Source organism: Drosophila persimilis, unplaced genomic scaffold (genome assembly GCF_003286085.1).
Source record: "Drosophila persimilis strain 14011-0111.01,24,50 unplaced genomic scaffold, DperRS2 tig00000000-arrow-pilon, whole genome shotgun sequence".
Classification (NCBI taxonomy): Eukaryota; Metazoa; Arthropoda; class Insecta; order Diptera; family Drosophilidae; genus Drosophila; species Drosophila persimilis.
In genome coordinates, this window is record NW_020825288.1 from 11,679,715 (window position 1) to 11,704,831 (window position 25,117).

Sequence of the window (25,117 nt, forward strand, 5' to 3'; positions counted from 1 at the left end):
CCCGTCAGAATATCGCTCTCTATGACATAATAAATGTCATCATTTGACAGAATTTTCCTTGCGTATGTGCATATCACGTCGACATATTAATTGGCCAGGCTAGTGGCACCATTTACAAACACTCTCTCCCCCCCACCGTCCACCACCCTGACCAACTCTGTAACTCTCAATTTGTGTAGCATGAGATAACCGAACGAAGAAGGGACAAGTTTTTGGCCCTCAGTTTGGCTTTTACCAGATTTGAGCGGTCGGCCCTATCGCTCTATGTGTGTGGGTGCGTGTGTGCGAGTAGCGTCACCAGCAAATTCGTTAACTGCAATGGTTTTTGGCCAAGGCAGAACTTTTACAAAGTGATTATTATTGTATGGAAACTTTTGCGGCATGGTCGAAAAGTCTGTCTAGCTCTCTATTTCTCCTTGTAGCTACATATGTAAAACGTATTCGTACCAAAAAAAAAAGAAGAAATTGAGTAAAACTTATGTGCGCAAAGTTTTGGGAGAATTTTCATGGTATAGGACTATCGCATGACACGAACAACAACATGAGCGGTCGAGAAGACAACGTGAGCTAACACCAATTAAAAGTCATTTAACATCTACCCCCGTATCAAGTCCATACAAACACACACACCAGAGGAGGCGGGAAAGGGACCCTGACAGAGGACAGGTCTATGGCCGGTGCCCGCTGTCAGGGAAGCACTTCGCCTCTTCTGGCTCTGACAGGTTCTGGGGGTACCAAATAAAGTAAATGGGTTCAAGTGTTTAATATTTCAAAAGTGTTTTCGCCAAACTACGTGGTGTGCCTGGGCCGTGGTGCGAGATTTTCGAGAGGAGTACGAGGTATGAGGTATGAGGTACGAGTATTGGAAATGACCGGAGTTGGAGCACGTGTTGGTTTAGTTATCGGCAAGTTTACTATCACAGTTGGGCACACTAAAACTGGCCTAGCCTTGAATGGTTGAGGGTTGGTTGAGGTTGAGTCATAAATAAATTAACTACTTAAATTTACTCGTGGTGCCATCGCAGGAGACGATCCGGTCACTTTGCATGCGTAACCCACCCGGACCGACACAGTGTCAATCAGCCTTGACCGGAATGGTAACATCTTTGCCACAGTCGGAGCGGAGCGACTGAGCCAAAGCGGCAAAGTGGCCGTTACACTAATTAACCTTATTTCATTCTCAATTACAAGCACAAGAACAAACAAGAGAAAAAACAACACTAATTGTAGGAGGAAAAAGGAAAATCAGGAACAGAAGGAAAAGTAGAAGGCAAACGAAAAGAAAAACCAAAACAATTGCCTCAAAACATAATTGTTATTTTGCGCCTTTTCCTCTTTTGATTTTCCTTTCTGGCCACATTTCGTTGCCGACTTTCTGGCTCAATCCAAAAAAAAAGGCAAATTAAGTTTTTTGCTCTAATTTAGTCTGACGCGCGTTGGCCAAAACGAGAACAACACTCATAACAAGCGGCAATCGCGGCTTTCTTTTCCTTATTTCTATACCCTGTAAGCGTACAGCACAAGGGTGTACGAGTATCAAGTGGTGAATGAAACAGAAAAAATAAGGAAGATTCTATGAAAATCTGAAAGTCGGAATTCAATTACAGCCAGAAAAACGTGAAAAATGCCTTCTTCCGTAAGCAGCGTAAGAAGGTTTATTGGAAGAATATCGCATCCTCGACTATAGCCTTAATTATTCATTACGCTCTTGCGTATTTGTTACAATCGTAGAAATAGAAAAAATCTCCGTATATTGCCACCAGATATCCTTCATATTTCTGCCTCTAGCTTGGTTTTTCTTTCTCTCAGCCAATAAACGGCAAGTCACATTATTTTCGATAGTGCTGGGTATCTTGTAGTCGCAGTAAAGGACTACAGGCCCCTTAACTTGTTTTCTCCTACCCTCTGTGAAGATTCCGCTGCCGCCTTTGCTTAATTTACCATTTTTCACTCTTATCGCCCCTCTAGAGGGATGGAGAGGACTAACAGCACGAGGTGGGTGGGTGGTTGGTGTGGCCCATAAAAATAAGGCCAAAACGGTGGCAGGCAAATGAAAACCAGTTGGACTCAAGTCGAGCCGTGCCGCGTTGTGCCGTGCCGTGCCCGTCGGAGCTGTCTTAAAGTTTAAGCTGCGAGCGTAACAATAATTTAATGCGGCTCTTAAATTGTTTGTAAAATGTTCAACAACCGCACAGCGCTGTGCACGCCCACGCCACTCCCCGCCCAAAGTTAAAAAGTGGAAAAGTTTTTCTTTTCTATTTAACGTAATTTCCCCTTATTTGCTTTGTCTGCTCTCGTGATCTCTTCGTTCTCGTCCTCCTCGGCCTCCTCTTGGCCAGCCAGCTCATTTCACCACGCATATTTGCAGCATTGTTCCTGCCATGGTTTTGGGGCTGAGCATATGTTGCCTTCTCCTTGCCTCATAATGTGGCATATTTGGCAGCTCGACTCGTGCCACGTGGTGACGCTGTTGTTGTCTCCGTCTCCATCTCTATCTACGTCTTTGAGTTTATTTTGAGTCCTTCCGCCTTGTTTTTCCTTTTACTCTCTCATCATTTTCCCCCGTTGCGACACTTCGGCTTGACTCGCTTTCGGGTTGGCTTTTCTCTTTCATTTTTGTGGTTAAGCAAATGTTCAACAAACCAAATCTCAGATTTGCATTTTATGTTTCCGCTGCTTCCCCCAGAAACACTTCCTTTTATGCTCGGATTAGCTCAGCTTTAATGCTTCTAATCGGGCTTAAAATCAAAGATTTTCGCCATTGGGAAAACAAGGAATCAAATAATTTAAAAGAACTTTTGTCCAAACTGAGTTGCACATCAATTTTTGATGACAGAACAGGGTAGAACTTTGTGGTTGGGGCTGTAAAGCCGCTTAAATTCCGAACCGAACCGAACCAAACCGAACCCCTTTGCTAGAAAATCTTTCACTTATTTGCCCTGTCGATACTTGCTCATTTCTAATTCTAATTCTACTTGGCTCTTATTCACACTTTGGGCCAGGCCAAGAAGCTCGAGACAAATTATTGACACGCTCCACGCATACACATCCAGACAGAAGGGAGTGTTTGTGTATAGGGTGGAAAATCCATTGCTCAAAGGCATGAAAATGAAAACATTTTCACTTATTTGCTCGGCAATTGGATAAGAATCGAACTGAAATTGGATCTGGCTCATTCTCTCAATAAACTTCCCATCCCATCCCAGCCTCCTTTTCCGTGTTGGCTTTGTTTTGCTTTTAACTGCCTGCTGCTGTTGTTGTTGCTGCCTCCACATAAAGCATTTTCCGGCTATTTTCTGGGACCCCCTGCCGCACTCTTATTATCGTAATAGAATTTGCCAAATTGAGGTTGAAAAGCTCTGCCACTGCCACTGCCACTGCCTCCGCCTGTGGCCTGCCGTCGCTTCCTCTCTCCTCTTTTTGGCATCCGTTTATCGTTTGATTGTTTGCTCGCCTTGCCCTTCATTTTAGCCTCCTTTTGGGCCTGCTTGCCAGCCTGGTTGGTTGGTCTGTTGGTTTGTTTGCCTATTTGGCGTGGCTCTTGCTGCTTATCAATTGCTGTTTTTATTGCCATTTTAGCTGTCTCGCTCCGTTATTGAGTACGACACAAATTCATTGCTTGCTTGAGGGCCTCGACGGAAAATTGTCGACTGTCCTGCGGTTTGTGTCTGGGCCCTCGTTTAATTGTTTACTCGGTGGCAATTGACCTTTGCGGCATTGCGGTGATTGAATGCCAGATATCGCATTTCTCGTACGGCTATTAGGGAATTATGAATGCTGATGGCCATGACTGAGAACGGGGGCAATATTGATTTATCAGCCATTCCGTTTGAGATATCTGCAGCTGCATATCCACAGCTTACAGCACAAAAACCCAGTCAGAATTGTAGAGAGAGAGAGAGAGCAAAAAGCGGTTGAGAAGCTCATCGGAAATACGTCAAGAGGGCTTAAGAGAGTGCCAGGACTCGTGCCTTGCTAACCTGGCTAAAAACTCATCAAGGCATACGCTGCGTATGAGTAACGTAGTCGTCACGGTACGTCATCAACTTTGTTGCCTCCATTGTGGGGGCCTGAGCCCGAGCCAGAGCCTTTCCTTTCCCTTTTGGCTTCTCCTTTTTTTTCTGGCCTTTTGTTCTTTTGCGTTGCACCGCAATGTTGTTTCCCTGCGGTTTCCACCTAGTCATGAATTCCAAAAGTCCACACACCCCGGAGAGAGCAGGTGAGGCAGGTGAGGCAGGTCTTTGTTTCTAGGCAATTTCAGTCACTTACTCTGGCCGTTGTTATTACGACTTTGGCTTCTACCTTTGCGTTGTCGCTGGCGATAAAACTGTTACAGTTACAGTTACTGTTACGGCTACTACCACAGTTACTGCTGCCACCGGTTTGTGTTCGGTTGGAGCTTAGTTGAAGCCAGTGCTTCACCTTGTATCGGTGTCGTGTCGTGTCGTCCGTTGCAACAAAACTGCCAAGTCCCCAACCAGAGACACACCACTGCTGTCCTTGCCACATAGACATGGCAAGGCGGCTTCACCTTCGGCATATTGATGATGCCAACACTTTAATTAGAGCGTCAATAAAATGGATAAATGCAGCCAAAACCCGACCCTTGTCGATGTCGTCAGCAATCTCTCTCTTCATGGGCCCAAATTTAATTTGAGCTGCATTCCACTTGCAGATCCTGCAGCAATTAACTGAACAGAATCTCTACAATTAATTGCGGAGGTACACATTTTTGCAGCGTGTCAGTGGATTGCACGGGCGTACGAATCGTTATAAATTATGGTGTCAAATGTGGGGCGGGCCTGAGAGTGCGAGGGGCATGAATTAGCCTCCGACACGCAGACAATGGCCGACACCTACCAGACATGTGCTGAATGTTGTGGGCTGTATCGATCTATAATTAAGATAAGCCCTGAGTGTATCTGCTGCCTGAACGGAATGGCTTCATTATGGTTATCCTGCAGTGGGCTCAATCGCACTCCTGATGGGCTCACAGATAGCTGTCCCGCTATTTGCTTATGAAATTGACCTACGATTATCGCTGCATACACAGAACGGAAACGGAAGCAGGGTCAGACTTATGGCGTGAGTGTTGCCTCATGAATAAAACATGGCTTTCTGTGAGCAGGACAGAACATTAAAGCCATTGCCAGTGTCTGTCTGCCTGGGATTCACACAATAAAAGTTTGCCAACAGCGAAAACGTTTTGTTAACTTGTTCACAAGTGCCGTGCCTGGTGGCTGAGTGCGTATCTGTGTGTGTGCGGTGAACAACTTGAAAGTCTCTCCAAAGCCATTCTCCCAGCGATCCCGCATCCTCAGCCGAAGCCGCAGTTGCAGTCGCAGTCGGGCTTGGATCTGCTGTAAAAATCCGTTTACACAATTTAACGCTGGAAAAAAAGTTTTCGCAAATGCATAAAACTTTCGTATTGACAATAAACGACGACAGAAGAGTTTCTTTCCAATATGGAATATGCAGAGGAGCTGCAGCTGGATGAGGGTATGGGGGTATGGGTACAGCTAAGGGGGAAACTGCCAAGTTGAGAGTGCATATGCACATACTCCTACTCTTACTCGTACTCGTACTCTTATAGTAGTTGTACTTTTACTTCACATTCCCCGGAGATAAAGCCCGCACACTGCGATGATGCTTTCAAATAGGTTTAGTTTGTTGCGAACTTGCCTGAGGCCTGGCAAAGGAAGGACGCTCCGAGCGGAACGAGGGACAAAAGTGCATCCATTTTTATGGCATTGGCAGTGGCAGACAAAAGCGCACGGAATTCAATGAGCTGCAAAAAGCTGCACCAAAGTTGCTTCCAGATTTACGCCATGAAAAATGTCAGAACCCAGCATCTGCGGGCAGCCAACCTGCCCGCACCTTTCTCCTAAAAAAACTAAAAAAAAAACATCGGGTAGTAAGGAATCCAACTGCAACTTGACTGCGGTCTTCTGCCACTTTGGCCCTGAGCAGGCAGCAGACAAATTGCGCTCGTAAACGCTTTAAATTGTGCCCTCTGCTTCTGCTTCTTCTCCGCTCTGCTCTGCTCTGTATTTGGCTCCGCTCCGAATTGAAGTTGAGCTGAAAAAAAACTCTGCTTTTCTCTGCTCCAAATTGAAGTTGAGCTGGAAAAACTGATGGCGGGCCATGGAACGGAAACAAAACTTGGCGAAACGGAGCCAAACAAAGCAAAACAAAAGTTGTGGCAAGAAGCGTGCAAAAAATTGCCGAGCGTGTTAAGAAAAATGTTTCCGTAAGCTGCGAACAAATGCGCGACAATATTTTTGTGTGCGGCCAATCCCAGCCACCACACAATCCGCATGCCCTTCCACTTGAAGTTGCAACACACCTTCAACTGAGATGTCGCAAAGAGGATGTCGTGGGTCAGGAGGTGGTCCACTATTTGGCTGTAAAACAAAACGAGAACATTTCACAAGGAACACTAGCTGGCGTCTACACTGTGCCAAAACTAAGAGGTTGAAGAATGTACTGTGGGAAACTGTGGAATCATGTTTATGTTCCAATAACACATTATTAAGCCAAGGCAAAATATAACACTACTTATCATAAAGAGAATATCTACCAGAAAAACACTATCAACGATCATAGATTGCAAATTTTCAGGGACTATAAGAATTTTAGGCATGTATAGTTAATAATTGTCAGATAATATATAAAGAATTATATCAATATTATCTGTGTTAATTGGCGAACTTATTTTTTTTCTCTTTTTCGATCTCCTTCAAAATTCTTTGTTCCTTTCTGAGTGAACCTTTTTATCTCAGTGCGAAACAGATCCTGCTTTTAGAGGCTTCGGTTGGCTGATAACCTAAAACCAAGGGCTTCTTAAGACCAGCCAAAGGGCTGGCCACACTTGAGCTCGGGCGCCGTTCCTGCCACCGCTACAGCCGCAGTGGCACGCTGCACTTGCAGTTGCAAGGTGTGCGATGTCAAAACCTTAACTTAATGCAACGCCTTGACTCTGGCGTCGACTTCCGAACTTTTGATCCTGCGCTCGCTCCCTTGGTGTTGGATTTTTCAATTGCTTTAGTTCCGTCTTAGTTTCAGTTTCAGTTTGTTGCTCTAATGACCTGCTTCGACTGGTATTATGGGCGGCATTAGAGCGACAGAGGAGCTCGTGCCCCAACCCCTTTCTCCTTCCAATTAAGATGCTTAAGACTTTTGAGCACTTTAAGGCCGAACACAAGGTCAAGTCTGACAGGCCGATAAGGACTCGAAACTTAAATTCAATAAATTCGCTGACGTAATTTCGAATTGCCAAGTGAAAATAAGCCAGGAAAAGCACTTAAATTAATTAAAATATCATTTCGGAACTTGGCAAAAAGTAAACACAGCGGGGAAAAAGCAGTGGGAAATCAGTACGCGGGTGAATCCTTTTTTTTGGGCAAAAGGAAAATCGTGGTAGAGAGACAGGCGAAGGGCAAAAGCGGGAGGCAGGGTGAAATCGAAATCGCAAACAAAGCACGAAATTAGATGGTTCCCTGGAATTATTGTCGAAATGCCATTTTCTCTCGCTTTTGCTTTCGGTTCGTTTTTTTTAAATTTATATTTCTGCCTCTGAAGGTCGTAAATAATTTATGTAAACTTGAAGGTTTGCAATGCGGAGGAAAGTAGGGGGCTTCCAAATGGCAGTGGGAATTGTCGCAGACTCCTTTACACTTTGATGCTGCTGTGTTATGAATAATAACTTGGACCGACCGGCCTGACTGACTGACGCCTCGCCTCGCCTGGCCTCCACTTCCCGTCTCTATGGCTGCTGCTGTAGTTCGTTTTATACCCTGGCAGAGAGTACTGTGATTTCGAACTGATGTTCGCAAAGGACTCAGGGAAGGACTGTCGATTGTTAAGGCCTGCAAAATATCGTCCAGGTCTAAAATCGGATAACAACATCATTTAAATGAAGCTTTCACAGTTTGAATCGTTAAAAAATATCTTAGATACGGTTGATACAGGCCAGATGGCAAATATATAGAGCTGCGAGGGTATCTGTAGCCTCTGTCCGCAAAGCTACGAATTCGTTGTTTTGTTATGGTGCGTTCGAATTGTACGTCAGTGCTGCCACCGCCATCGCCTCTGCCTTTCTGCATTTGGCAAAGCTTTGAATATTTTACACAGGCATAAATAATTTAAAACAATGGAACACACGTAAAAAGGAAAAAGGATAATGCAGCAGACGTAGCCAGGCTCGCAAAAAAAGCTCCCGCACAGGACAAAAGTGAGAGCGGAAAAGTAAAAAACGGTGGAAAAACGAACAGGACGATAAGAATAAAAATGTACGAGTATATATACATACATATATATACATTTTTTTAGCATGGCCCAGAGATGCTGGCCCAAAGACACACAGACACAGCTCTCTTTCTCTTCTTGTGTCTCTTTCCAACGCCCACTATCGCTTTCTTATTCTGTGCTGCTTTCGACCCGAGCGCAACACTTGACATATGTATGTGCCGCCCTTTGACCTCTTTCTCTTGATGAGAGCCATGTGGAGTGGCGGAGGGCATCTTGTAAATGAGACGACAAGGCGGCCTAAACATTTGACGAACGACAAAAAATTAAATGTAAATGCTCAGAATGTTATCCTTACCTCATACGCACTCACAAACGCGGAGCCTACGCTGAACAAAAAAAAAAAGAAAGCTCTTAGCTGAAAGACATCGAACTGGAAAAAACAGGGAAGTGGAAAGTGAAAATAGCAGCTATTTCAACTATTGGAAAGAAAATATCATGTACCAGTACTTTCTAGTCCGAAGCAAACCTTTTATATGTTGTACATGTCTTTAATTCAATTATTATTATATTCAAATAATATACTTACGAACATTACTGTATCAAACATGTACAACATGCATGTGGTTTTCTAATTCTTATATCAATTTATTGAAATAATTTGACAGGACTTTTAATTTTAAATTATAAAAATATATTCTTCTCCCAGTGTACTCCACCATTCTCTGACTCACGATTTTCTCTCAAAGCCAGTGAGTGATGGTGGCTCAAAGAAATGTCAACACACACACACACACATACACCCAGAGAGGCAGGCCCGTACAGAGCTCACGCACAGACGCCCGCCCATAGACAATTTCACTTTGACTTAACAAATAGAAAATCATTTATTCTGCATGCGCGAACGTGGACGCATCGGGAGCCTGGGAGCCTGGGTGCCATGGCACAGGGGAGGGAAATGGAAATGGAAGCCGTAGTGGAAGAGGACTCATCCGGGTCCTGCCTCCGTCGTGATTTCCGTCTGCGTCGAGCCTTTAGATTTATGCGCATTTTGCATATTTCTTTTCCTCTTCATTTCAAAGCCAACAAAAGTGACTTCGCCTCCGCTCCGCTTCTGATTCTGATTCAGCAGCTTTTCCACGGTCCCATTCTGGCAGCCCCCTCAATTTTCATTGCGCGACTTTTATGACTCTGGCCGCCTGCTTTTGACTTTTATCGAATGCAAATTGTTTTATAATAATGCAATCAAATCTTTGTCAACTCTGTTTATTGATGTGTTTATTTTGTTTTGGTTTTCCGCTGGCAATGCCTCTTGGCTCTTGGCAGGGCAGGCCAGACGGCGAATAACATTTAGAAAGTGGAATTGAATACATTTGGGGGAATGCTTTGACTCCTATTGAGTGTTGAAGTTAACAAGCTAATAATGATTGCTGATAGGGACCCTTGGGGGATTACATAGGAGCGTAATATCTGTGTAAATAAAAACATGTGAATCTATTAAATAAGCCTTTATGCGAAACGTAACCTTTAAAATCTGTACTTTCCGACACAAGGCCCTTATCTAAACGTGGTAGCTTACTAAGAAAGGATTATGGAAAGTGGACTTTGTAGTTTTAATTCTCAATTGTTCATTCCATGCTGAAACGTTCGATAGAAACATTAACTTAAATAAAAATAGAAAACAAACATTTGAGCGTAGAAAATCCCTGTAGCCCCTTTCAATCTCGACCCCAGCCAAGTGCTGCATTGGTGACGTGACTAAGTCGCTATTGGAAAGAGCAGCCAGAGCTGGCAAGGCATTTGCTGCAGCGTCTCTGCAAATGTTTCCTTACTTTTACTTACATTTTATTTGTATTTTCTGCTGACTTGGAAACGGACTCAGAATGTACTTAAATCACGTCAAAACGTGCAAAGCAACGAAACAGCCAGCCAGCAACAGGAGGATGTTCCCAATGGAGTGGGGAAAGGTCTCCTGCTGGTGGCATTTTTGCTTTTAAAGGTCTGGAAGATCAGCCTGGCGTGCAATAAAAAACAACAATATTTATGGAATGTATCGGTTCGAATATGGACAACAGCAACATCGGCCGCAACAACGACAGCAACAGTAACTACAATTATGGAAAAACATAAATGACAATGGCAATAACAACTAACCGAAACAAAATTCAGCAACAAAAAGGGAGAGCTGTCCTTGGATGTGGCAACTGTTGATACCCTTTGCAGGTAGATCGTTGTTATGGTAGCTATTTATGATAAGCTAGTGCGAATTGATTCCATTTGGTAATAGATACCAAGAAACCCATGCGACTAATTTACAAAAAAAAAAACAAGTTAAGAGTGAAGATTAAGGTTAAGATTAACCTTATCAGCCAGATAGCTCTGAAATGTAGTCCAAAATGATTCCTTCCTTGCGTTGCAATCAAAATACCCTCTTGGAGGGTATAAAAACAACCAGCAACATGGCCAACACCCAGGGGCAACAACAGCATCATGGCCAACAGCAACAACAGCGACAACAATAACAATAATTGTATTTACACATAATTGACCATAATCCCCAGAAGCATCCCCATCCCGGCCTCCCTCCACCGCCCCACGAATAACAGATTTTTTTCCTTTCCGCTATTATTGCTGCTGTTGTTGCTTCAACACCCAATTCGGTTGGTTGCCCATGAAAATGGCCGCGGGCGACATTTTATGTTGCCGTTGTTGTCGCCCCTTGCCTTGTTGTTGCTGCTTCTGATGGGGCAGAGTGGTTGTTGCTGCTGCCACTGCCACTGCTGCTGCTGCTCGTGCTCGTGGGGTAAAGTCGTACTGGTTGCTGTGGCTGTTGTTCCACTGAGCCCTGTTCGCATTGTCTGTCTGCAGTTAAATTTAAATGCCAGCCGCCACAGCAGCCAAGGACCTCTGCGCGAGCCTGGAACATAAATTAAATAAAATGAAATGAAATAATTTCGGTCACGCTCTTTCTACTGTTGACATTTGCTGGAGATATCCGAGTAAGGATAGGCCTTTTCTGCTCCATGAGCAACATTCTCTTCGAGCTGCAACGTTTTGCCATTGATCCGGTTAATGATCATATATATATATTTGTATTTTCTGAAAACGATCCTCCATTTCAAGCTAAGGATCAAGCAGGCATTAAATCAGGCAGAAATTAATCTTCCTGTCTAAGCGTCACATCTGCTGCGAGTATATTTTTCAGTAACTTATACTCCATGAACCTTCCCTCTTCAAGCTGATCTAAGCCATCAATGCGTATAACACTCTTTAATGTGTAGGTAGGGCTTCTGGACTAACCAGCTCCATTTGCTTTCCATGCAAATGAACCAGCCAAAATCGTGTGGCTCTGTGCCGTTTGCTGCCCGTTAGTTTCCAGTTTGGCTGCCACTGCTGGCTGCATATTTATGGGCCTCCGAATGTCGGCAACATGCACAGCGAAATCCACTTCATGACCGAAAATTAGTTTTTAACCCACAAAATAATCCCGAATGACATAAGGATGGCCACCAAGCAGCAGTAGCAGCAACAGCAATAGCAAGAGCACAGGAAAACCCACAGCAAAAAAGGAAAACCAACCACAACGAACATTTCACAGTTACGAGGACGAGGAACAGACCTCCGCCTGTAGTCCTTGCTTGCCGGAAGTTGTAAAGCTGCCATTTCTCGGCCATGTTGTTGATGTTGCCAGTGCCGCCGCCATCGTTGAAGACTTGGCTTTCGAGGCAACAGCAACAACAACGATTCGCGGCCTCGTAATGCGGTCATTGTTATTGCAATTGTTGTTGCCGTTGGGTAGCGCATTTGTTGTATTAACTTTTTCCAAGTGGCATGCAGGGCCGGCAGTAGCAGTAGCAGCAGCAGCAGCAGCAGCAACAGCAAGAGCCACCCCCAACGTTGGCCATAATTTATTAAAGCCTGCACCAGAGTGCCCCAGAGTCGGGCCAGTGCCCCTGGCACACAATTGAAATTTAAGCAGAACCAGCAGGAGCTGGAGTAGGAACTGGAGCACCAGGAGCACCAGAGCCACGAGACCAAAGGGCAGCGAGCAGAAAGGAAGTTGCAGAAAATGCGAAACACTGGAGGAATCCCCCACACGACCTCTTCCTCTTGGGATCGGCTGGTGCGGCTGGGGCGGCTGGTGAACCAGGCAAAATGGTAATCGAAATGTTCGCCGCACGAATCAACGCAAACAAGCCGTGGCTGGTGCTGGTACTGGTAATGGTTCTGGAGCTGCTCCCCAGGATGAGCTGGCTGCAACACTGGCCAGCTCCCAGTCAATTTCTTGCCCCATCCCCGCTCTCTCCTTTTTTTTGGCTGGCATACTTTTTGCAGTCAAAGTTTTTGGGGGAAAACTTTTTGGGGTTTGAGAAAAATAATTCATGAAACATAGCGAACAACGCGAAACGCGAAAAGCGAACATTTTTGTGCCTGTGCGCTGTGCCCGTGCCGAATCTGATTGTGACACAAACGAATTGTTCTGGTTGTCGTCGGCGTCCCAGTAGCTGGTGGGCAGGAGATGGGTGTGGAACTGAAGGTGGCGCCTCGGCAGCGGTCGGTCGGCATATTTATGTGCCTATTTCGCGTTTTTTCCTTGTGGCGGGGGCTGGCGGAGGCGGAGAGCATTACTCTTCTTGGCATGCAAATTTATGGTGTGTCCCAAAACAATTGTTATTGTGTTTTCAACTTTTGCTTGATTTGTGTGTTTTAAGTGATTCCAAATGGGTCGCAGGGGGCCGGCTTGGACTCGCTCCCGGCTAAATGGTGGGAGACGCAGTTCAAACCCCTCCTGGCCGACTACTGCCTGGCAATTTGTGTTTGGGGCCAGCTGACGCTGATAATTTCTTCGACTGTCATCGGGACAGACGCGCGCTGCATATCTCAATGCAATTCTAAGCACCCAATAACCATAAAACACTTTAAGGTCCAACCGAAACGAGCCGAGAACCGAGTCCGGCTCTCAATCGTCACTTGGTTGTTGTTTCGTGTCGGTGGAATTTTCTCTCCTGACTTTTGTTTATTTTTATTTCCGCAAACAATTCGAGTGGCGGTGCCACGAAACTTTTACGGCACGACCGGCTGTTACTGTTACGGCCACTGCTGTTACCCGTACTTGTTACCGGCCAGTAGGCCACTTCCTGCAGATCCTGCAGTAGCGGCGGAGCGGAGCAACTCCAGCTGCGTCCGCATGCAATTCGTGAATTTTTGAAGGCACTTCTTTTGTTATTCCGAGTCCGGATCCAGTCCCACTCCAGCTACCGACCTTGCTTGCAATATGCAAACGGTCATTTCGTTAATGAGCAGCAGGAGGGTAGGAGGAGGGGAAGCAGTGGAAGACTACAACTTTTACTGGGCATCCGGCGGATGAGTAGAGTGGCAGAAGGAGTGCCAGAAAGAGTGGGGCAGATGCAGTGCCAGTGGCAGAGTGAATCATGGCCCATGACCGGGTAGGCACTGCCTCTGCCGCGAGTCGAGTATAAACTTGACTGCTTAGATAGACAGCAGCAGCAGTGGCGGGTCCTGGATGACTCTCCCTCTGCAGTTGTAGCATTGCTGTCCGTCCGGATGACTTGGTTTATTTTACGTAATGAAATGAAATTGAAATGAATGTTTTATAAACCGCCAGCTCCTGTCTCTCCCTAGCTCTTGCTCTGTGATCCCTCTTTCTGCATTTGTCGAACATAAAATTATGATAAAAACCAAGAGCCCTCATGTTTTTTGTACCTGATTTTCAATACAAATTATTGCAAATTCCTTAAACCCTTACATATTGGGCACGCTCAATTAACATAATTAAAGTACTCGAATAAATATTTATGAGCAATTTGCAATTAAAATAAAACACTCGCGAATACAAATGGGCCAGAAATATTTGCGAATCTTTTCACAACGAATTTGCATGTAAGTATGACACGGAAAAAAGCGAACAACAGGGTTAAATCCTAGAATACCAGCAGTCTGCAGCCTGCAGGCTGCAGGATGGCAGTGCATTACCCGAGTACTCGGGCTGGCCGGCCAGTCGGGGGATTTAATTAAATTTCGCTTAATGCTATTACCGCACTCATGCTGCGCCTTGCCGGGTGGAATGCTGTTATTAAACATTCTGCGGATTCTCCTCACGGTTCTCGTATGCCCAGAATTTATGAAATTCAATTAGTATGGACACCACAGTCTCGGCCTTTCCGCTGCGGCGAGAAGGAAGCAGTGCTAGTCGTACGAGAATATGGAATTGTGCTCCGTGCTTAACTCACCTCTTGATCAGGTCCTGCAGGGTAATCTTGCAGGGATCCTTTGGCTTGACCATGTCGAATATCTCATTATTGATGTCCTCAAAATTGACGGGAACCTCATTATGTGATTTGAACGCCTCCTGAATGCCCTTGAAGAAGAACTGCAATGTTTGGACTGTTAAGTAGCCCTTGTGGTCCACATCCAAGATGCGGAATAGATATTGCAGTGCTTGAGGGGACTTGGGGTAGTATTTCTTCAGAAATAAATTAAATACAGATAGTGTAGCCTCCTTACTCTACGATTATTCATCGCCATATCAAAGTCGAGGTAGGTCTTGTAGTCCATTTCACCCTGGTAGGTGCGACACTCCTCGAAAACGCGTTTCAGAAAGATGGTTGTAAGGGTGCCAGAACCATAGTCAGCCAGTTCCTTCTGGCTGAGCATTCCATTGTGGTCTTTGTCCAGGCTCAGATAGTTCCTATACACCGCGAGGACCGCCGGCATTGAGAAACAGTTTTTGTCCTGCGGATCCTCTGGATCGCCCTCTTCGCGCAGATCCAGCAGATCTGTGACCATTCCCGATTCCAGCATAGCCCGGATACGAATGCGTCCTCTGTGCTGTGCGTCCAGAAAGAAGAAGAACCTTTTGAGCACGGTACAGACGTAGAAGCTCTGGAACGAGGGCTGCATGCAGTCGCGTATCTGTGCCATATTGGGTATGAGGTCGATTATGTAGCTCTCCAAGTCGGTCTCTCGCAGATAGCCCCGACCCATCTCGTCGTAGAAAGAGAGACCAATCCTTGCCTGCTTCAGCCAAACCTTGCGCATGATGTAGTTAAACACGGACACAATGTCCACCATTCCACCAGGGTGAGTCGAAAGGACGAGCAGAGTGCCAAAGAGTCGGGCCGTCAGATAATTTCGGATCTTGGCATTCACCGCGCCCTGCAACTGAAGGTAGGCATCGAAGTCGATCAGCTGCTGACCCGTTGCCGTCATCTGGGTGACGTGCTTCACCAGCATGCTCCACAGCTCGTCCAGCTCGTTGCTGTCCAGCAGCTCCTGCGACCTTTGCTGCAGATACAACGAATGCGCCTCTTTGCGGAGGTTCTGTCGGATGGTGTCCCCTCGGGGCAGCGGCGCTTCAAAGAACTTCGGTATCGTCTTGTATGAGGGGTGCTCGATCTCATTGCGTTGACGCAGCGGTGCGTTCTCGTCAAATCTGGCCAACTCCTCGGCACTAATGGGGCGCGTGGAGACCATCAGATTTGAAAATTGCTCTACTAAATCCGGATCCAGCTCCATTCTTATCGAGTTTCTTTCAATTTAAATTGTCAAGCCGATAAAATAGCCCTTAAATTAAAAAATAAAATAAAATAAAATAAAATGAACTATTGATTTCAATTATTTTGTAATTTTTTTCAGGTTCTACCATCAAAGGAGTTGTGGCCATTCTGAACTGCATTCTGGCACGTCAACTGTGCTTCGAAGATCCCTCATGTTCGGCCATTCTGGAAATTATACCCCGAGTCTGCGGGCCCATTCCAGGTAAAACGCAATTCGAATCAAATCGATACATATTTTATTCCCCCCTCTGATGATATGTTTACACACAAATCCAAAAGTTTTGTGTGGCAAGTGTTGGCAGAGCTCTTCAGCATTTTGTGGCACCATCAACGCTGATTATGTGCCAGGCCTTTGGTCATTTAAGAATTCATTTTATTTACTTGTTCTTCCTCTTTTTTTCTGTTGTTGTTTGCCTGGAAAACGTGTATATGTGTGTGTGTTTGTGGTGTGAGAGGTTGTTCCGACAACTGTATAATTATTTCAACAATTTTTGTGTGTTCCGTGAGCAGGCGCGCGCGTGCAGTAAAACAGTAAATAACGGTATATACTTAAAGCGCAGAGACGAGGAACAAGAAGAAGAAGTCAGCGAGACAGGAACAAAATGAGAGGAGAGGGAGAAGTCAAGAAAAAGCATTTGAATATTCAAATGCCCTAGAGAGAGAGAATGACGCCGCCCCTCGAGTCGATGGCATGTTTTTATATCCCGTGCTCATAGAGTACAAGGGTATATTGTGTTCTTGAAGAATTTAGAGCCCCCGATCCCATGATCATATATATATAATATATAAAAATATAGTTTCACGGTGTTTGTGGTTGAAATCCTAAAACGCATCGACCGATTTGTCTAAAATTTGACATGTATATTTAGGAAGAAGATAGGTCGTAAAGTATTTCTCACCTTCCTACCACCGCCCACCATTTTCAGATCGGGATTTAATCATCAAGTACATTGAGAACACTCACTTCGAGTAGCAGCCAAACATTGAATATTCCGCTCATCCGAAAGTGCTGATTAATGGTATAGATGAGGAACGTAGCCATTTTCATATGCTTCTATTTACACATGAGTCAGATGGTATTTGTTGCGCATATTTTAACTTGTTCCTGTAGTCCTCGTTCGAAGTAACAGAAATACACAGCTCACAATACTGCGGCGAATGGTTCCGGCCATATCCGTACTTCGAACATGGAAAGCACCCATGTTATCCACAGTTCTAACAATATGCGTCTCATATTTGAAAGAATACACCATATAGCATAGCAATAACTATATATTCTGAACTATCAAAAATCATCCTAATGACCATCCTCATGACATCCTCAACATTTATGAAAGCATATAAACGTAAATCTGTGTAGCAGGTGGTATCCTGTAGTCGGTATTTCACTATAGCATTATTGGGTGTTCCTCGCATATGACCTAAAGGTGCAAAATAAAAAGAAACGAAAGACGCGTAGCCGGCGGCTTGCCCCGTGCTCCTGCTCCAGCAACTACCCCGCTGGCCATCCACTCGATTCGTGGCCAACAATGGCCAGCGACGAACAAGGACGAACGACTGAGCTCGGTCCAAAGAAAAACTTAATTTATAAATTATTCAGTAATTTGTTTTAGACTTTGCTTTAGCTGGGTTCCTCCTCCATACCATAGGATAAACAACAGCAAAAGCAACAACAATGCAACGGCAGGAATACATTTCTTTTGTGCCTCTCTTTGATCCGCTCCTCATTCAAAATGTGTATCTAAGACAGACTTTCCGCGAACTATTCCCATCTACGAGTACGAGTATGCCTGCCCCTCCCCATCGTCATGGCCCTGTAGTTTCGTGAGCATAAGTCTGCTCTTATATTTAATTATTAATGTTCATTCAGTCCAGCCAACGTCTTGCGGCATTTCTCAGCTTTTCCTTTCCCCAATCCCTGTCGCAGCCCCCACTACCTTGGCTTCCATTTAAGTGGCTTTCACCTTTGTGCGGTTGCGGGAAATACAGCGAAAAAAAATCGCATTTAAAACGAAGCATTAACGACTTTAGTCTGGGCTCATGCACGAAAGGAGCTCTCTGGACGATACATATATTTTATTTCGATTTCTTTTGCGGTGTGGCCTCAGCTCGACTCAACAGAGAGAGGGAAAATGTATGAAATTAAATTAAATTTAATGGCGATTGCCTTTAGGGCTGTGGCTTGGACCACTCCACGCAGAGGATCAAGTGATCGTAGCCATGGCCGTTGAGAATCTCGATGGCGGCAGCGGCATCCTGGCGGAACTTGAAGTGCACGTAGGCGAATCCCTTGCAAAGACCAGTGTTCTTCTCGCGTGCCAGGTACAACTTGGTGTGGGGTCCGATCTTCTTCACCAGCTCCTCCAGATCGGCCTCGGTCATCGACTCGGACAGGTTGGAAATGCGCACAGCCGAGCGCTCGCGGACCCAGGGCTTGGCCCCGATACCGATACCGCCACCGATCGCGCATCCGCCCTCCTTGAGGAACGGCGACACATACTTTCCCGTTTTTGAAGCATCGCTGACGGCAGCGGCAGCCGCCGCTGTGGCCTTGCTCTCCATCAAAGTCTTACTGTCCATGGATGTGCCCTTGTAGGGGCAGTTCACGGACCAGTGCTCGCCATTGCAGATGCGGCACCTTGCGATGTTCTTTCCCGGCTCCACCTGAGGTTCTTGGGCCTGGGCCTGCTCGAGCTCCTTGGAACTTATGAAGACCATGTGAACCTCCTCGGCGACCATTGTGGTCTGCGAGCAGGGACCCGGCTTGTCCAGAAGGGAGTCCCCGAACTTCGACCAGTTGCGACGGCGCGCCACGACCTTGGGCACGGTCTGCTTCTGAATTTTATAGGTGCGGACCACCTTCACCTTCTTGCCGTCCTCGTTGTACTTGTACTCGGCCACAAATTTCAAGTTGCCCTGAGTGTACTCCTTTGAAGGTGGCAGGCCATCCACGTAATCCGCCTCCACCTCATCGGCCCAGGAAGTCTTCATTGGTTTCATTTTTATTTCTATCAAAAAAATTGATTTTAATTTCTCCTTGCCTACAAATTTCAAATCTGATTCCTTGAAAGCTGTAACAATTCGAAATGATTGAACGGAAAACGAGTGCTACGGATTTTGAACAAACAAAAATGTTTTCTTTAGCTAGTGTTTAATTTTTCACTTTTTTTCTTACCCAAAATTGTATTGCGACTGCTCGATATTTCCAAATAATTGAATGGAAATTTATTCCTGGATATTCAGAGTGTTATCTTTATGCCTACTGCGATTACTCACATCAAATTGAAAGTGTTCCCTTGCTTCTGCTGTCAAGATGAATCAAATATTTAATTTAAGAATTCATTTTTCTCCATTTGAACCATTGGAAATATATAACTTTTTGTTAATGATTTAATTGCAAAAATATACCCCCTAACGTTTGGGGTAGCATCCGTATTGGTCAATACGGCAACCCTCCCATTGTATAATAATAACCTATATCATCCAATACGGCAACCCTACTGTGCCACTCCATATGAGAATAATACCGCATATACGGTCGCTTAAAAAGTATGTCGATCGACGCTCGATTATTCTAAATGGCGCATCCATCCAGAGGGGAAAGAATAAAGATCAGATTACAGAAAACTCGTATTATCCTCACAGCTATTTACACATTTGCCAAGTATTATGGTTCTCTAAAAATAACACTTAAAACTGATTTATCGATAAGTTGTAGGAAATATTACTACTGCCAATTTATATAAGAGGTATGTACTTGTTTTGCATATGCTCCGAGTATAATTTTGGTATGACTAGAATCGACTGTAGCGCAAAGACAGAACGATCAAATTAACATATATAAGAGCATCGATTTATGTGTTCTTCATTTCTCTCAAATTAGTATCGACTTTTGGGGCGTATCGAATATTCATTCATTCAGAATGAACTCTCAAACATTGGAAAAGATACTGTCAGCACATGGTAAACGCACGTGACGTTGGTCATTGATTGTTTAATTTGTTTAATAATACATTCTAAATATAATCATTGATAGAAAGCATTGTTTCGTAGTGTAATCAGGCAGATTTCCATCAATTGTTTGGTTATCGCTGTCATGGCAGAAACGCGGAAAATCTTCCACTGATAAGCTTCTGTTAGATCGGCTCTCAAGTCAGCTCTAATCAGCTTACTTTAGTATGCTGGTGCTCTCTGAAACAGTCGGATGTTGTCTTGATGTCAAGATGTTGCTATTAAACCACCCGAAGACCGGTGAAAGCCTAGAGATCAACGAGTTCTGGCTGCGGGATCACTGTCGTTGTGGGGAGTGTCTCAATTTGGAGACAAATCAACGGCGCTATGATCTACTGGATCTACCTGTCGATGTCCGGGCTCTGGAGAGCAAATATATATTGGAAAAGTTCTTTGTTCAGTGTAAGTGAGAAGATCTGTCGTTCTGCCGAGATCACGATGAAATACATCTGTGGTTTTTAGGGAGCGACGGCCACCAGTCAAGCTATGACTTGGACTTCATCTTCGATTCGCAGCTGGAGCGGGTGATAAGGCGTCGATCAAAGTCCACATCGCTGACGCCCTGGAATCGCAGTATAGTATTGCAAAATGAGCGCCATCTGCGCTTCTCACTGCCCCAGCTGGTGGCAACTGACGAGGTGGTCAAGTCTCTGGTGGCCTCCTTGGTTCGATACGGCATTGTGTTCATCGATGACGTGGCGCCCACACCAACAATGACGGAGCTGGCTCTGCGTTGCGTCTTTCCCCTGATGAAGACCTTCTTCGGCGAGATGTGGACCTTCAGCGATAAGCAAGATCACGCCGACACGGCTTATACAAAGCTCTATCTGGGCTCCCACACGGACAACACGTACTTCTGCGATGCCGCTGGCCTGCAGGCTCTCCACTGCATTGAACATTCTGGCGGGACAGGTGGGGAGAACTTCTTTGTAGATGGTCTGCATGTGGTCCACGAGCTTCGCCGTCGCTTTCCCCCCGCCTATGAAGTGCTGTGTCGTGTCCAGGTGCCTGGAGAGTATATTGAAGAGGGAGAACACCATTGTTTCACGGCTCCCATTATCCGGGTGGATCCGCTTAGTGGGGATTTCGTTCAGCTGCGTCTCAATGTCTACGATCGTGGCGTATTTGATACTGTCCCTCAGTCAGAGATGGCCGATTTCTATGACAGTCTCCGCCAGCTCTTGCAAATTGTCCGCGAGGAGCAGCAGCAGTGGAGCCTTAAGATGCTGCCGGGAAGCATCGTACTCTTTGACAACTGGCGGGTGTTGCACGGTCGCCAGGCATACACGGGACGTCGCACCATGTCCGGGGCATATGTGCAGCGCACGGACTTCCTCAGCAAGGCCCGTGTCCTCGGCATCATCGAATAGGAGCAACAGCTCTCCTTCCCAATCCATTCAATTTCAATTGCAAATGCAAATGCAAACGCATCATGTCCGCAATAAAAACTTACGATTACAATTGCTGGCCAGCGTCTAATTTTGATCAGAAAAGAGCAGGGAGGATTCCACAAAAAGCCAAATGGAAAATCATTTGTTTTTATGTCCAGGGTCCCTCACTCTCTCATGTGTGTGTCTGTGTGTGTGTGTAGCATAAACAAAACGCACTTTGAACTTTTTCATTTAAAAGTGAAATTACTTTTTGTTGTTGGCTGTTGGCGCTTCAGGTTAATGGCTGTCGCGTTGTCCTTTAAATGTCCCCCAAATATGGATATAAGACAGGGATAAAACAAGAGCAATAGGACAGGACCAGGCTTAAAGCAGCCGAAAGCACGCGAGAACACTGTCTGAATATTTATGATAATTGCATTTCATGCAGGTTTTTCTTTTTCTTCGCCTTTTTTATGTTTTTCCTCTCGTCTGAGCTGGCTGTTCATATGCGTCGGCACGACCGTCAAAAGCCTTTAAAAGCAGCTTCAATGCCCCAGCTGGGCGATAAATACGAGCATATATGGTATGTATGTATCCGTATATATTTTGGTAGTTTCTCCTCTTCGCCGGAAGCTGCAGCAGTCGTGCCTTTGCATGGCATATTTTTCGGCATTCCACTGCCACTGCCAGAGCCCAGCACTCACTTTGAGCCATGGGGGGTACTTGTCGAAGGTTCAATAAAATCAGCACATGCTGCAGCTCGTGCAGTGCACATTGTGCATGCTGCCCCTGTTTAATATGGACACAAAGGACATGTGTTCCCAGCGCCGTCATATTTTGGAGTCCAGGACTTCAGGAAATGCCACCGGCTGCCGGGCTGTGGGATGCCCAGGAAGGCTGGGCACGAACAAATATCTCAAACACAAAAGACCCACAAAAGGCGTTGACAGCCCCAATGGGGTTCGATGGTAGACGCCAAGCTGTCCACAATTTGCCTCACGCGTCTCAGCGTAATTAATATGCTCGATAATAATAATTTATGTGACTTTGAATGCCCCAAACTTAATAAATGACTCATAAATTTCATCTAGAGCCGGGCAATAAAAAGCCAAAACCAGGAAAAAGCAATAGAAAATACCAAAAAGGAAAACAAATAACAAACTAAAATCAAATAAAGCAGGGGGGAAAAAATCAAATACACTCACATACACTCACCCATTCACTCACTCTCACATGCACATACACTCTCTCAAAGTCACACTCGCGCTCTCACACTCGCACTCACAAAAGCCCAACACAACTACAAACAAACAAAGAAATCATTGAACCAATTCAGCGACCAACTCAACAACCGGAAACGCGTTTCGAATAAAAACGAATTGAGGACTTAACAATAACAGTAAAAGGCAAGGGCAATGGCAATGGTGGCGGCTACTGCGACTGCGACGGCGACGGCAATGAAAAAATACAAAAACATACAAAAAAACAGAAAAAAACACCAGTGGCAGTAGCAGCAACAACAAACAGCAAATGGCGTCAGTTGATGGCGACGAAGCATAAAAACCACTCGCCTTGCCTTTATTTTTTTATGACTGGCCAGCATGCAATGACGAAACCAAACGAAACCAAAGCCAAAGGTGCCACTAGCCGCCACAGAGCCCCAGTAGTCAAGAGCTGGCTGGAACTAGTTAGCCAGCCAGCCATCAAATGCACTAAGAACTTAAGTCGGGAATGGGAATTCTGAGGAGAGCGAGCTCTGTGGCAAACCAAAAGCTACTGCTATTGGAGAGCCAATGAGTATTAATTGAGGCCACTGAGAGTGAAAAACTGAACACACTGAAAAAAACATTTGTGTATAGAATAATCTTAAATTCGGAAAGGAGGTGTGCTACTTATAAACGGTTTGTCCAGTTTGAAGTGGTGTTTATTAATAAATAATTTATAATTATTGGCATTATAAAATCAAGTTTTCAGTATTGCAATGATTTTTAAAATCGATTAAACTTTCAACCTTGTCACAGTTTTCAAAAGTAATAAACCCACACGATTATTTTTGAAGGAACGAATAATAATAAGCAACGATTTCGATTGTTTTCCAATATCCTTTGAATAGTTTCGTAAAGCGAATAATTTTTATAATCCTCTCACGTTTAAAGGATACTTTCAGGAATAAATAATATTATTTCCTAATTCCTATTATTTCATTTATCCCTAAAGCCCGAAAAAACCACCCAAAAAAGTGTTGGATCAGGGCAGGGGCATAAAAATGATGGATGCCTGTGAAAAATGTCACTTGTTGCGTAGTCGATGTCAATGTTCCGATGTGGCCCCCATGGCGGAAGCAACTTTATGTTCAACTAGCAAATAATCATGTCCGGACTGGTCTGGACTGGACTGGACCGAAGTGAACTGGACCCCATGGTCGTGGGGTCGTGGGGCAATCACAAGAGTTGAGGTTGAGGATTGGTATGTGTGTGTGTGTGCGTTGCGCACGGGTCGGATGAGTGACGTGAACCACATGGCGTGGCCACTCTTCTCTTCCCATTATGCTCGGATCATATTGTCCGGCAGTTTGCTTGTTTTGCTTTTTGGCGATTTTACGGCTTATGACGAGCCAAACGAGAGTCCGGGTCTCCTTCTGTCTGTTCCCCTCTCTGTATGGATAGGTGGAGGGTGTGTCTGTGCTTGGTCATGTTTGTGAAGTGTTGGCGTAGCCGAGTTTATTAGTAGGGCTTATGTTTTATGGCCAAAAGGACAATAGATGGCCAACAGATGTTTGCCTTTTGTTTGGTAGTAGTTGTCATATGCTCCAATAAGCTGTCACATGCTCATGTGCCTGCGTATACGTATGTCGTTCTTGTGCTTGTGTGATATGAAACATAATTTATTATGTTATAAAATATTATCCGGACCACGTCCATGGCTCGCTTCATTGGTCGCTTAAATCGACCGTTTTGTTTGGAGACTCAATTATTCATACTGTTTCTGTTGTTGTTGCCGTTGTAGCTCTTATTATGACATGTGTCTGGATCTGGTTGGTAGTTGTCTGGCTACGCTGCCATTTATAACAACTGTCATGGGTCACCACTTGGTAATCGATGTGCAGCCCTCCTGCCAAACTGGCAGCCAGCAAACGATTCAATTCGATTCGATTCGAAACGAAGCGAAACGAAATGAACAACAAGAAAGAGCATGTCAAAGTTTAAGCATGGCTGCCATTTATAGATCATTAAGCATATACTCCCATCCGTCCACTCCCTATATTTCCACTGTCACTCACTTGGCACACCTCTCACCCTCTCACTCTCTCTTTTGCAGTGTCCTGCAGCACGGTGACTGTCACCAAGTGCCAGGCCGCACTGCGCACCCTCCAGGCCTTTCAGTTCTTTCGACCCACTTGCCTGTGCAAGGAGCCCGGCATGGATCCCGACTGTAATCACTTTCGGGACTTTCTCTTCGATCATCCATGCGGATTTGTCCTCAAGAAAGGTAAGTTGTCCGCTTAACTTAGTCTTTTTGGATTACCAATTAGTTCATCCCGGAACAGCCGAAAAGGATCCATATCCAATTGATGCCTTGCCCACGTGCAACCATGCACTGTCCGTGTGCCAGCAGGAGCGCAAATGCCTGAAGCTCTTCGAGGACTTCAAAACCCATTGCAAAGTGCGCGACAATAAGTGCAAAATGGAAAACAGGTAATTGTCCTACTGAACGAACACAAAATTATTAGAACTTGTTCATATTTTGGATATTTTAAAAAGTTCGAAAAAGTCGTCTATACAAATTCTTGTATAGTTATTTACAAAAAGTTCTTCCGAGCAGTTATAAACATTAATATTCCGTATTATAAGAAGACAAAAATAGTAAGTACGAAAAATTATAAAATTAGAGAAACGGCAGCTAAGGCCCCAC

The 25,117-nt window shown here is 45.0% G+C and overlaps 4 protein-coding genes across 7 annotated transcripts in view; 2 read left to right on the forward strand and 2 right to left on the reverse strand.

Moving 5' to 3' along the window:
• Positions 1 to 25,117, forward strand: part of LOC6587658 — a 58,595-nt gene that overhangs the window by 11,187 nt on the left and 22,291 nt on the right. For all 4 annotated transcript variants that reach the window (XM_026990326.1, XM_026990334.1, XM_026990337.1 and 1 more), the window contains exons 2-4: positions 15,904 to 16,026; positions 24,524 to 24,694; positions 24,753 to 24,900. In XM_026990326.1, coding sequence (XP_026846127.1) covers positions 15,904 to 16,026; positions 24,524 to 24,694; positions 24,753 to 24,900 — 442 coding nt within the window. The remainder of the gene's footprint in view (positions 1 to 15,903; positions 16,027 to 24,523; positions 24,695 to 24,752; positions 24,901 to 25,117) is intronic.
• On the reverse strand, positions 14,098 to 15,774 carry LOC6588027 (serine/threonine-protein phosphatase 2A regulatory subunit B'' subunit gamma). Its single transcript, XM_026990349.1, has 3 exons — positions 14,773 to 15,774; positions 14,499 to 14,716; positions 14,098 to 14,432 (listed from the first exon to the last, which is right to left on the reverse strand). Exons 1-3 carry the CDS (start codon positions 15,739 to 15,741, stop codon positions 14,342 to 14,344), a joined length of 1,278 nt encoding a protein of 425 aa, XP_026846150.1. The 5' UTR covers positions 15,742 to 15,774; the 3' UTR covers positions 14,098 to 14,341.
• Positions 17,880 to 18,871, reverse strand: LOC6587924 (eukaryotic translation initiation factor 3 subunit G-2). The gene has a single exon (XM_002013302.2). It carries the CDS (start codon positions 18,822 to 18,824, stop codon positions 17,994 to 17,996), a length of 831 nt encoding a protein of 276 aa, XP_002013338.1. The 5' UTR covers positions 18,825 to 18,871; the 3' UTR covers positions 17,880 to 17,993.
• Positions 20,001 to 21,296, forward strand: LOC6587962 (trimethyllysine dioxygenase, mitochondrial). The gene is made up of 2 exons (XM_002013303.2): positions 20,001 to 20,237; positions 20,298 to 21,296. Exons 1-2 carry the CDS (start codon positions 20,003 to 20,005, stop codon positions 21,203 to 21,205), a joined length of 1,143 nt encoding a protein of 380 aa, XP_002013339.2. The 5' UTR covers positions 20,001 to 20,002; the 3' UTR covers positions 21,206 to 21,296.

What these genes read in the sequence shown, in the direction of transcription:
- LOC6588027 (XM_026990349.1), bottom strand. Translation starts at nt 15,741, where the DNA reads ATGGTCTCCACGCGCCCCATTAGTGCCGAGGAGTTGGCCAGATTTGAC. An exon ending in TGGCGATGAATAATCGTAGA is followed by an intron (nt 14,717 to 14,772) that starts GTAAGGAGGCTA and finishes TACTACCCCAAG; the next exon opens with TCCCCTCAAGCACTGCAATA. An exon ending in CTGCAGGACCTGATCAAGAG is followed by an intron (nt 14,433 to 14,498) that starts GTGAGTTAAGCA and finishes TTCTCGCCGCAG; the next exon opens with CGGAAAGGCCGAGACTGTGG.
- LOC6587962 (XM_002013303.2), top strand. Translation starts at nt 20,003, where the DNA reads ATGCTGGTGCTCTCTGAAACAGTCGGATGTTGTCTTGATGTCAAGATG. An exon ending in GGAAAAGTTCTTTGTTCAGT is followed by an intron (nt 20,238 to 20,297) that starts GTAAGTGAGAAG and finishes TGTGGTTTTTAG; the next exon opens with GGAGCGACGGCCACCAGTCA.
- LOC6587924 (XM_002013302.2), bottom strand. Translation starts at nt 18,824, where the DNA reads ATGAAACCAATGAAGACTTCCTGGGCCGATGAGGTGGAGGCGGATTAC.